Here is an 11,441-nt window from a genome sequence, read left to right as displayed (position 1 = left end):
TATTTTATTAATTTAAAAAATTTCCATGTTTTAAAAAAATGCATATATAACTACCCTAATAGTGGTGCTAAAATTTAGGAACTACAAATTTATGTTTACATTTACATAAATTTAAAACAGAAATAAATTTAGCCTATTAGTTTGTAACTATATTTCCACAAAATATCTAACCGATAATTACATGTACAAATAATAATGCTATAATTTAGGGTTGTACAGTGAGAGAAACAGGGAATTTTGGTATTTTTGTTTTTACTAATTATATAAAACGTTATCAAAATTGCCTGAATAATTAATTTGGAATTTAATTTTTTTAAAATAAGTAATTAATCTTATCCTTGACAGCAGCACTACATTTTTTGCCACTAAAACGTAGGCTTTTGTTCTTCTTTTTGTGTTTATATTCTATATTTATATTTATATTTATCTAATTTATTTATATTTTAATTAGTTATTTTTTAAAGACTTATTGCGATTATCTTTTGAATTAATATATAGGACAATCAATTTTAAAATTGAAAAATAATTTTATGATAAATAAAATTTAAACTTTTGAATTTAAGATAAATAATATTTATCTATTTCTAACAAGTGTTAAATTCTATCTTGAATAGTATAACAATTATAAGTCATTAAGAAAATTTAAGAACTCACAATATTATATAACAACATTGAATTAAGTTAAAAATTGCGATTCTAAAATATATGGTACAATTTTAAATTTTAATTTTTTTAAAAAAATTTGAATACAAGATAACTATAATTACTCATAATATACTTTAGCGGATAAAGTTCAAATCAACATCTTCTCATTCATATCCATATGTTTTCTCATACGATTTAAATTCAATTTTAAAATATCCAATACAAATTTTGACTTAATATAATATAGTGATTGTATTAATTAAGATAATTTTTACTTTTAAATCAATTTTATATTATATTTTTACACAAATTTAATACGGAAAAAAATATTTTGAATATCTTTTGATTTTGAATAAAACATATATAGAAAATATATCAACATGTCATTTAATCTCATGATATCAAATATTTTATTTGTATGTTAGAATCAGTAAATTATTGACATAATTTTTTAATTCCAACGACATAAAAATAATAAAGTACAAACACATAAAAATTCTAACATAATATATTATAAACTAAAAGCTTATAGCTGATACAACTATAGATATAATATTTAATACAATAAAATGAATTGTGTACTAATAATATTAATTTAATGTGCTCAAATAAATAAGGTAATGATTTGTATTATTATATTATTATTATAATAAATTAAATATATTATCAAGGGCATGATACTTAATACATTTTATTAGTTAATTTTAATTATAAAAATTATTACATTTCAAATCATCCACGCAACGCGCGGGCACGTATACTAGTAATAACAATAATAATAGTAATTATTATTATTATTATCGTTATTGTTATTATTGTTGTTGTTGTTATTATTGTTGTTGTTATTATTATTATTGTTATTGTAATTATTAATATTAACTATAAAAAATAAATCTTCGGAAGTTTCTATACCATTATCCGTTAAAAATGGTAAGAATTTAAATGATTTTTTTTAAAAAAAAAAATGTGAAAAACTTAAATATAATAATAATGATGATAATAATAATAATAATATCTATATTAATAATATCTATATATTATGTATACACACGTTACAACACCATATTTTTAGAACAATTTTTTTTTATCGTTTAATTGTTGTTGTTGTTGTTGTTTAATTGTTGTTGTTGTTTAATTGTTGTCGTTGTTTTTTTATCGTTTAATTGTTGTTGTCGTTGTTGTTGTTGTTTTTTTTTTTTTATCGTTATTATTATTATTATTATTATTACTATTATTATTCTTCTTATTCTTCTTCTTCTTATTATTATTATTATTAAATATTATTATTATTATTATTATTATTATTATTATTAGATTTGGTCATTATGCCAAAGATTGCCGAGTCAAGGAAAAGATTAAAAGTCTTGACATAGAGGATAACATAAAAGATTCTCTTTATAAAATCATGCTCAATTCTGATTCAGAAAGATCAGAATCAGAAGTTAGCAGTGATAGGGGGTCCTCAACAAGTGAAGATCTTAAAGCTCTTCAACAAGAAGATTATATGACTTCTGAAGATGAATGTTCACCTTGCCAACAAGGATTAAGGAGAAAGTTAAAAACCTTCCTTGTCTAACGTTAGCCAATCCAAATTGGGCAAAAACGGTAGAAACGAATGCTTCAGATATAGGATATGGGGGTGTATTAACCCAATATTGTCCTGATAATAAACGTCATTATATCATTCAATTTTATTCGGGCAAGTGGAATACAGCCCAAAAAAATTATGCTAACTATAGTTAAGGAAATTTTGGCTATCGTGAAATGTGTTCTCAAATTTCAAGGCGATCTTTATAATCAAAAGTTTTTAATAAAAACTAATTGCAAGCAGCTAAGTTTATGTTTAATAAAGATTGCAAGCATAATGTTTCTAAACAAATGTTTGCTAGATGGCAAGCCCTTTTAGCGCCATTTGATTTTGAAATACAATATAAAAAAGGTGAAGATAAGAGTCTTCCAGATTTTCTTACTAGAGATTATTTGAACTAATAATTATTAATTATGTCTCTTTTCAGGATGAGACCAACATGGCCTCCCCCCAGGAGGGGAAGAGGACGCGGCACAGCCGGAGGGGGAAGAGGTCATATCCTCATCCAACATGGAAATAAGCAGTTGATAACCACTAATATTAGTGGTGGATCATCCAGTGGAACCAGTGAGGTTGATATTAACCACCCCATGTATAAAGAATTCATGGATTTTATAAAATCCAAAAAAGAAGAGGATAATAATACACCATCTTATTCCATTATTCTCATAGATGATGAAAATACGGAAGTATTTGACTTGAATGATAAAAAAGAAGTTATACTTCTATTAGAAAACAGTGACCTAAGATAGAAAGATGAACCATGGAAGGTAATGTCCAGATATCTGATACAGTAAGTTATACTACTACTGCTTACAAATACAGGATGCATTATGAGATAATACTCTCAGCTACTGGGTCATGTGAATTTCAACATTTCTACCCAGCCAATACAAAGAAAGTTTATAACTTCTCTAAGATTATTATAAAGAAGGTCTTAGCACCAGAAGAATGGGGTTTAAGCCTTTAAAAGAAATGGATTATATCCATCCGGAACATAAAGTCGCAGTAAAATATAATTATTGGGACTATATGGATGGATTTAATAAAGCACTATTATATGAGAATGCTAATAAGAAGCATTCGTGGTTTATCAAAATATGTTCTAATATATTTGAAAGGAATATTCCTAATTGGTTTTGTAGATGGTGGATTTTATATGGTCCTTCTGTGAAGATCTTATCAGAATCTTACAAAAAATTATATTCGAAATGGGTAGATATCTCCTCAAAAATCATAAATTTACAGGATAATAATATATTTTTTGAAGGAATGTCATTAATGTATTTCTTCATCGAATTCTCTATTCCATGGATTTTAAAATGGTCAATAGAAGTTAATACTACTTCTGATGGATTCCCATGTTTGCAAAGAACTTTTTATACAAAATTCTGGAGCAAATTATTACAGAAGAACCAGGAAGGAAAAACTCATGGTCAGGAAATCCTCGATTTGATAAACGTAAAAATTAGCGGTTATTATAATTTGGCCACGATAGAATCACCAGTGGTAATGGATTATTTTAGTCCATTTAAAAAGATTACCAGAAACTTCAAATGAAGAAGGGTTTAATTTCGAAATCAGAAGCCATAGCGTTATACATGGAAGAAGTTAAGAAAAAATTGATGAAAAATTTGGATATTGATATGAAGGATGATATATCCATGGCATCGGTAAGTCATACCAACGAGGAGGATGATGCCACATGCCTAGCTGGAGAAGGACAAGATGATAACGATGAAGAAGTGTATTTAGACGCTCTCTTCAGTCGATTTCAACAACAGGTGGAAGAATCTTCCAGTACATCTGCAGCTGGCAAAGGGAAAGCCAAAAAATAAGGATCCTTTAGACAAAATAATGAAAGCTTTAATAAAAAGCTTGCCGGCCACATGTAATAAGGCCAAAAAACTTTTATAAAGAAGAAATAATGTAAGGCCACCCATGATAATTTTTAGGCCTTATCTCTAGGATAGTGGCCATTATAAAGTATTGTTGTTGTTGTTGTTGTCGTCGTCGTCGTTTTCATCGTCGTCGTCGTCGTTGTCGTTGTTGTTGTCATTGTCGTTGTCGTCGTCGTTGTTGTTGTCGTTGTCGTCGTCGTCGTCATTGTCGTTGTCGTTGTCATTGTCATAGTCGTAGTCGTTGTCGTTATCGTCGTTGTCGTTGTTATCATTGTCGTTGTTGTTGTCGTTGTCATTGTTGTTGTTGTTGTCGTTCTCGTGGTTGTTGTTATTGTTGTCGTTCTCGTGGTTGTTGTTGTTGTTGTCGTTGTTGTTGTCGTCGTCGTCTTTGTTGTTGTTGTCGTTGTTGAATAATTTCATCTGTAAAGAATCCATATGATTCTGCTTCATATTAATCAAAGCATTAATATCTCTAGTTACCAAATCTGTAACAAAAGAATATGTTATCTCATTTTATTTATAAGTGGCTGAGAACCCTTTCGAGTCAATCCCTGTAAACGGATAAATCGCATTAATAAAAGGAGTTCCAAGTATAATTGGAGGGTTTAGTTGATTTTTAACCAAAAAGAAGAAATGAGGAATGCAAACTTTATTCTGACAAATTTTTGCATTAGGCAATTTATACTTTATATCTAAAGCATGTCCTGATGCAAACTTAACTAAATGAGTAGTTTTTTGAAAATATTTCGTAGGCACCAGGCCTTCTTGAATACAACTAACATCTGCACCGCTGTCAATCATGGCAATGTTAGTTCGCAAAATTGTTATCAATCAAAATAGTACATTTAACATACCACTTATGAGCAGTTACAATTTGCATCATTCCTAAAAACATATCTTGTTTAGGGTTAGGATCAACAGGTTCAATATCAACTTGCTTTCCTTTGTTTTTTGAAAACCTTTCTTCAGAATTATTAATCTCAATTTGAGTAATTCTGTGATCACAAATCGATTGATTTTGTTTTAGAGATTTAATCCCTCTTTTCAAATTTTCCACCTCAATTTTTAAATCGTCGAAAGAAGAATCCTTTTTAGGAGAAGTATTTCTTTTTAAAAGTCGATCATCAACGTCCTTTAAAGAGTAAGGAGCAGAGTATTCAAAATCATTTGAATCGTTCTTCTAGTTTTCAAATTGTTTAGAAGAACTTGAAATAGCTTCGTTAGAAGTAGCTAAATTAATGATTTTTTCACAAAGCTTACTATCAGTAATTTCCTTTATAAGTTCAATCAGATTATCAGAAGTGATTGTATTCATATTAAAATCTTGAAATTGCAATTGCAGTATATAAATTTCGTCATCTTCGCAATGGCAATCCTGACCCTGACAAGTATCACAAGGATTAGCATGATTATTATCATTATCAAATGAATCAAATAATTCAATATTAGAACCTAAACTGGATTCGTAATCATCATCCGAACCTGAGGTGTATAACATGCCATAAACCTTTTCATAGGTTTCTTCATCAAGCTCTAAAACTTTTAACTTGTTTAATATGCAATTGGGGGCAATATGCCCAAGTTTACCACACTTGTAACATTTTATCTTAGACAAATCTCTTCCAGATCTATCTTCGGTAAATCTATTAAATTTACGAGAGCTCTTTCTAGCTTCGCGATCTTCTTTAGATCTACGCCTAGATTTCCTTTTCTTGTGAGAACCTTTGGTTCTAGAGGACTTGTAATACCTGTCTGGATTGCTGCTTTTAGCAACGGGATTGGGTAGACCAAACTGCTCACATAAATCTCCCAATTGAGATATTTCCCTTATCTTATCCATCTTAAGCTGTCTAGCCATTTTTAGTTCGTTGCACAGATTCAATCCTTCTTGTGTGCAAGTTCCTATAATCTTTCCATAACTCAAATTGGCATAAGGAATTTCACCATGACCGCCTTTTAGAGTTTTTCGAACTCTTTCAGCAAATAGAGGGGGAAGGCCGTCTATAAACTTAGCTTTTCAATATTCAACCTTATTTTCGGGTAATTCCATAACCCTGCTAAGATATGTATCTTTATACCATCTAAAGTATGCTAAGGTCTGACATCGAAGACCGTTTCAGGAGAGTACGAACTGTCTCATGTTGGTTGGTAAATCTACCATTGAAATGTTCTAGAATGGTGAGAACCAGGGTATAGCCTAACGCCCTACCCTTCTAATCATTATGGAACCTGGGAGATGGAACACTAGCTGATGAAGGCGCTGGAAATTTCTGATGCGAGCGATTACCACCACCCGATTTCTGTTGAGAGTAGTCGTAGTTGCAAGTTCTAGCCTTCTTGTTCTCCTTGGCGTGTTCTCTAAGCTTATCACCCTCAACTTGCTGAGCATGAGTCATGAGCCTAGAGATGTTCATATCTCCCAACAACATAACATTTTTGCACTCTGTCTTAACCAAGTCTGACACTCTATACAAGAACTTGTTCATCTGTGCCCTAGAATCAACAACCATGTGAGGAGCATACCTGGAGAGTTGGTTGAACTTGAGCCCATACTCCTGAACAATCATGTTACCCTGACTCAAATTCATAAACTTTTGGCCCTTGCCTCTCTCAACTCAATAGGGAAGAACCTGTCGAGAAAAGTCTCACTAAAGCAATCCCAAGTAATAGGAGCTGCATTCGTACCCCTACTATCCTTCCACTGAGTATACCAGATACGAGCCACATCCTTAAGTTGGTAAGAAGCTAGCTCAACCTGATCATTTCCAGTTACCTGCATCACTTCAAAGATCTTCTTGACCTCGTCAATGAAGTTTTGGGGATCCTCTTCAACTTGCGACCCTAAGAATTCTAGAGGGTTTATTCTAACAAAGTCTCTCACCCTAGTTGCGGCTGACCCAACATTAGCATTCATAGGAGCTTGAACCCGCTAGTTGTTCTGATTGGCCATGCTCTAAGCCAACATCTGAATGGCATTCCTGAACTCTGCATTTGAAACTTCCTGATCTGGGACTGGAGGAGCTGCATTCGTGTTCCTGGCATTAACTCTCCTAGCGTTAACTCTACGAGGAGCCATGATCACTGAAACGTAGAACATCGAGTTAGAATGGAATTAGATCATACCTTACGCACGATAAGAGTAACAAGAAAGTGAAGATTTTCCTAAAACACTTTGTAGACTCCTGCTCATTAGATGTGGTGCACTTCACGCCCATGAAAAAGACTCTACTTAGTGCGGCTTTTCAGACATCCTATGACTCTTAAACCTAAGGCTCTGATACCAAGGTTGTCACGCCCAGAGCTACCCCCGAGACGCGGACACGGGACCTAGGACCAAAAGTGATCCCAAGCTAACTCTGCTGGCATAATCTGAGCATACTATAATTAACATGAATAAAAATAAATGATGCGGAAACTAAAATCATAAATAAAGAAAAGATGGGGAATACCCATATACTATAATTGAGAGAGTTTAATACAAAAGACATTAACTCATACTAGGCTGAAACTAACTATGTCTGAAAGTAAGCCTCTAAAAAATGTTGGGACATGCCCCAACTAAATCTAGCAAAACTGGAACTAAAAACTGAAAGCAGTAAGGATATCATGTCTCTGGCCCTCAGAGGATAAGGACTCACCACTACTAATCTACTGAGCTGCAAATCGGAAAACGATCTAAGTGCAATCTGGATGCTGAGAGTCTGAACCTACATCATAAGAAGGTGTAGCACAAAAATATGCGTCAGTACTAAAAGGTACCGAGCATGAGGATGGAGTATCGCTGAAATACATATATAACTGACCAAGCAAAAATCAATGACATATATCTGGATATGATAGAATGCTGAAAAATACTAACATGACTGATCTATATGCAATGACCAACTATGACATGCTACAACTGAATACTAAACATGGTCAATGCAAATGGAGTCTGACTGATTTGTGGGAGCTACTAATCACTGATAATAAAACCACACGAGTTGAATGTGGAGTATGATGTATATACCCCATCAAGAGGACCCAATATACCTTGCCAGATGTATAAAGGCATGCTGGCGTGATCACTAATCTATTTCCCATGGAAGGGACTTACAACCTACTTGGCGAGTAGTTCTGGGACTATTTGGGTACGCTAAACCCCAGTCCAACTCGGTATTATGCTAGTCCCAATGAATTTAGTAGTAAACTGATTATGATTGATTTTCTGTAATTGTTTTGGATAGCTCAAAACTAGACATGCAAACTGAACGCAACAATTAAAACTGACATTGATGCATAATACTGAGGCATGTATAACTAATTTCTGATAAAATCTGACCTAACACATGTAATTCAAGAACTAAAGAAATACATAGCTAGGGTTCAGATATTCATACGATAATCTGAAGAAGACGGGACATGTTGATTTGGAACATTAAAACATAGCTAAAACGTGACATGCTGTTAAGGACGTTAAAACATATAGTTAAAAACGTGATTTCTAAATCGGAACGTTTTTAGAACAGTCTCTTCATGAAAATTGGCTGTAACTTTATAAACTACCAGGGTTCATTCATAATCATTGGAAAACGATCAATATTTGGAGCATTCTAACATTTAAAACTCAAAATCAATAAACGTTCAAGAACCCTAATTTCGTTCATAGCATGGAATCAAGAATCGTCTGAATTCTAGGGATCTAACGGGCGAAAGGGACCCATTAATGAAATCCAAAATACCTGGTGACAAAATCTCCACGAAAAACTATCAACTAGGGCTGGACTTGACTTTTCCGACGACTTTCTAGCGTTTTCCGGCGGCGTCTAGGGTTTAGCTAGGGTTTCAGCCGCCCCTCTCTCCACTCTCTTCTTTTCTTTTGTTTTAGTTAATTAAATGACTTAGGTAAGTTCTAGTTAGGTTTCTAGGACTTTAAATGACTAATTAAAACCGTTTTAATTTAAGAATTAAAAGAAGAGTGGGAAAAGACAAAAACACCCTTGACTTAAAAGCTGTCCAAATCCTGATGCGAATTGGGCACCTGCCAAATCTGAAAATTCTGCAAATTTTTCCTTCACGAATCTGGGGTGTTACACCTATAAATACTCTTCACCTTTATAATTTTTTTCCCAACTTATTCATTCTCTCAAATTCCTAATGTCTTTACAAGGTTTTCTCCAAAAATCTTCTCTTTAGATATAGGAACAAAAATGTAGGGTTCTTCAAGTTCAAGTATCCTTTTATACATCATTGCTTAGGACTTCAATCAAGGTATGTAGGGAGTTCATCAATGGGTTCCAATCACCCATTGAGTCCCCAAAGTTTCTTCAATTCTCCAATTCAATTTCCCAAAACTTGATAAGGTTTTCATTCAATTCCTCATTGTTCTATTTGTATGGATTCAATTTCTTGATTGTGATCTTATTTTGGTAATTTGGGCTTAATTACATGCTTTTAAACTAATTCCATGTGAACCCATGCATTGATCTATGAATTTTGACTACGAACTCTAACTTACATGAATATATGAAAAAGCTTGAATCTATGAATATATTTTTATGAGATCATTCCTATTTTCATTAAATAAAGGTGTATGACTTAAGTAAGCTTATAGATGAAGGTATATATATGTTCTATGAAGCTTGATCACATGACATGAATGACATCTAGATTTATCCTTAATGCTTTTGGGCTATTTTCATAAATTAGGTCTTGATTTGTATGGTATCTGGATATGCCATCAATGAATATCACAGTTTTAAAACTATTTCAATTAGTAGTAGGGTATTTTTAGTATGAAGTTAATGACTATGGACCTTATAAAGCTATAGTGAAAAGATTATGGATTGTGAAAGATTTTCTCACCCATGGTCTAAGGAGCTACGCTATGATGTTTCTAGCTTGAATTATTATCTTAATTGTACTTTCCCATGGATGATAATATGAATATGATTAAATAAATATTTTGTGGGATTTATACTTAGCACCGAGTGGACTAGTGGAGATTACCCATGTCTCATAAACTATGCGCCACCATAGGATTGTCTTAAATGACCTAGCTAGAGATTCTGCATGTAGCATATGATATGATGTGTACAAATTCTACTTGGGAAGTAGTTCCCCCTTCTTTCGGTGTGAGGGATATACCATATTCCATGTTATAGCTCACATGGTCTATGTTGGTTAATGGTAAACTTCCCACAAAACGAAATAATTTAATTACTAATGTCTTATGAAGCTTCCTTTATGATTTAAAGATGCATTGACCATGTTAATGATTTATGAATCTTCTTAATTTTACTTTGTTTTAAGTTGGCCATGCATTGAATGTTTTCGATTATGTCCCCTTATGATCACGTCTCATGTTTTATTGCATTCCTCATACTTAGTACACTCCATCTACTAATGCATACTTGTGCCTACATTGTTTCACTAATTTCAGGCTTGACGACTCTTCTCCGTCCATTCTTGGCTAGTTGATTGTATTAGAGACTTGAAGACTTGGTGAGTCTTCATACTCCAAGGACAATGTCACTCTTATATGTTTTTTCTTATTGCCATTTTCAGACTTTGTATGTGATGTATGGGCTACGTCCCAATCACTTCTTTGCTATAATTTATGGCTAGTTGAGACTATGTTAGACTTTCACTTTTGTTAAACTATTTATGTTATAAGACTATCTCTTTAAAATTCTTTATTTTTATTATCTTGTATTATGTATACTAAGTGGCTTGTGTAGGGCCTCTCGGGGTCTTATACACCATGTCACATTTAGGGTGTATCTTGGGTTGTGAAAAAATTGATTTCTCCTTTTACTTGTCATTTTTTACAAATTAAGAAAGTGCAATTTTTTTCTTCCTATTATACCCTTAATTTATTTACATTGGGTTAATGTCTTTGAAAAAAGTAGTGAGTAAATATGTATGAGATCCTACTATTTAATTGGGTTAAAATGGTAAAATCGTGATACTAATTATTGTTCTCTTTTTTTTTAATGCAATAAAAGGACCTAATTATTGTTCTCTTAATAAGTGTGTCAAGTCAAAATTTGACAAGTAAATCCTAATAGAGGGAGTATTCAAGACATATAGCCATATCAAATTATGACACATGGAGAGTACTATATATCACTCAATATAAAGCTAGATGAGGAGTTTGTCTGAATCTTTCAGTGAACAACATTACTACAAAGATCGATAGCATGATTCACCCCATAAAAATCATAATGGATCAAAGCTTGGAACACCCAGAGGAAAAGTGTGCAACAATCATTAGACGTTATGAAACCGACCCATGAGTGAAGCGCAAAGTTACTCCTTTACTCTTA

The 11,441-nt window shown here is 32.5% G+C and overlaps 1 protein-coding gene across 1 annotated transcript; it reads right to left on the bottom strand.

The window, feature by feature from the left end:
- Positions 1 to 4,212: 4,212 nt before the first annotated feature.
- On the bottom strand, positions 4,213 to 5,992 carry LOC125836858 (uncharacterized). Its single transcript, XM_049516017.1, has 2 exons — positions 5,395 to 5,992; positions 4,213 to 4,619 (listed from the first exon to the last, which is right to left on the bottom strand). The coding sequence occupies exons 1-2, from the start codon at positions 5,990 to 5,992 to the stop codon at positions 4,213 to 4,215; spliced, it is 1,005 nt and encodes a 334-aa protein (XP_049371974.1).
- Positions 5,993 to 11,441: the final 5,449 nt, after the last annotated feature.

The sequence above is a fragment of the Solanum verrucosum genome, unplaced genomic scaffold, assembly GCF_900185275.1.
Source record: "Solanum verrucosum unplaced genomic scaffold, falcon-dt-bn FXZP01000141.1, whole genome shotgun sequence".
Classification (NCBI taxonomy): domain Eukaryota; kingdom Viridiplantae; phylum Streptophyta; class Magnoliopsida; order Solanales; family Solanaceae; genus Solanum; species Solanum verrucosum.
The sequence above is the reverse complement of the archived record's forward strand: the minus strand, read 5'-3'. Positions and strand labels throughout refer to the sequence as shown.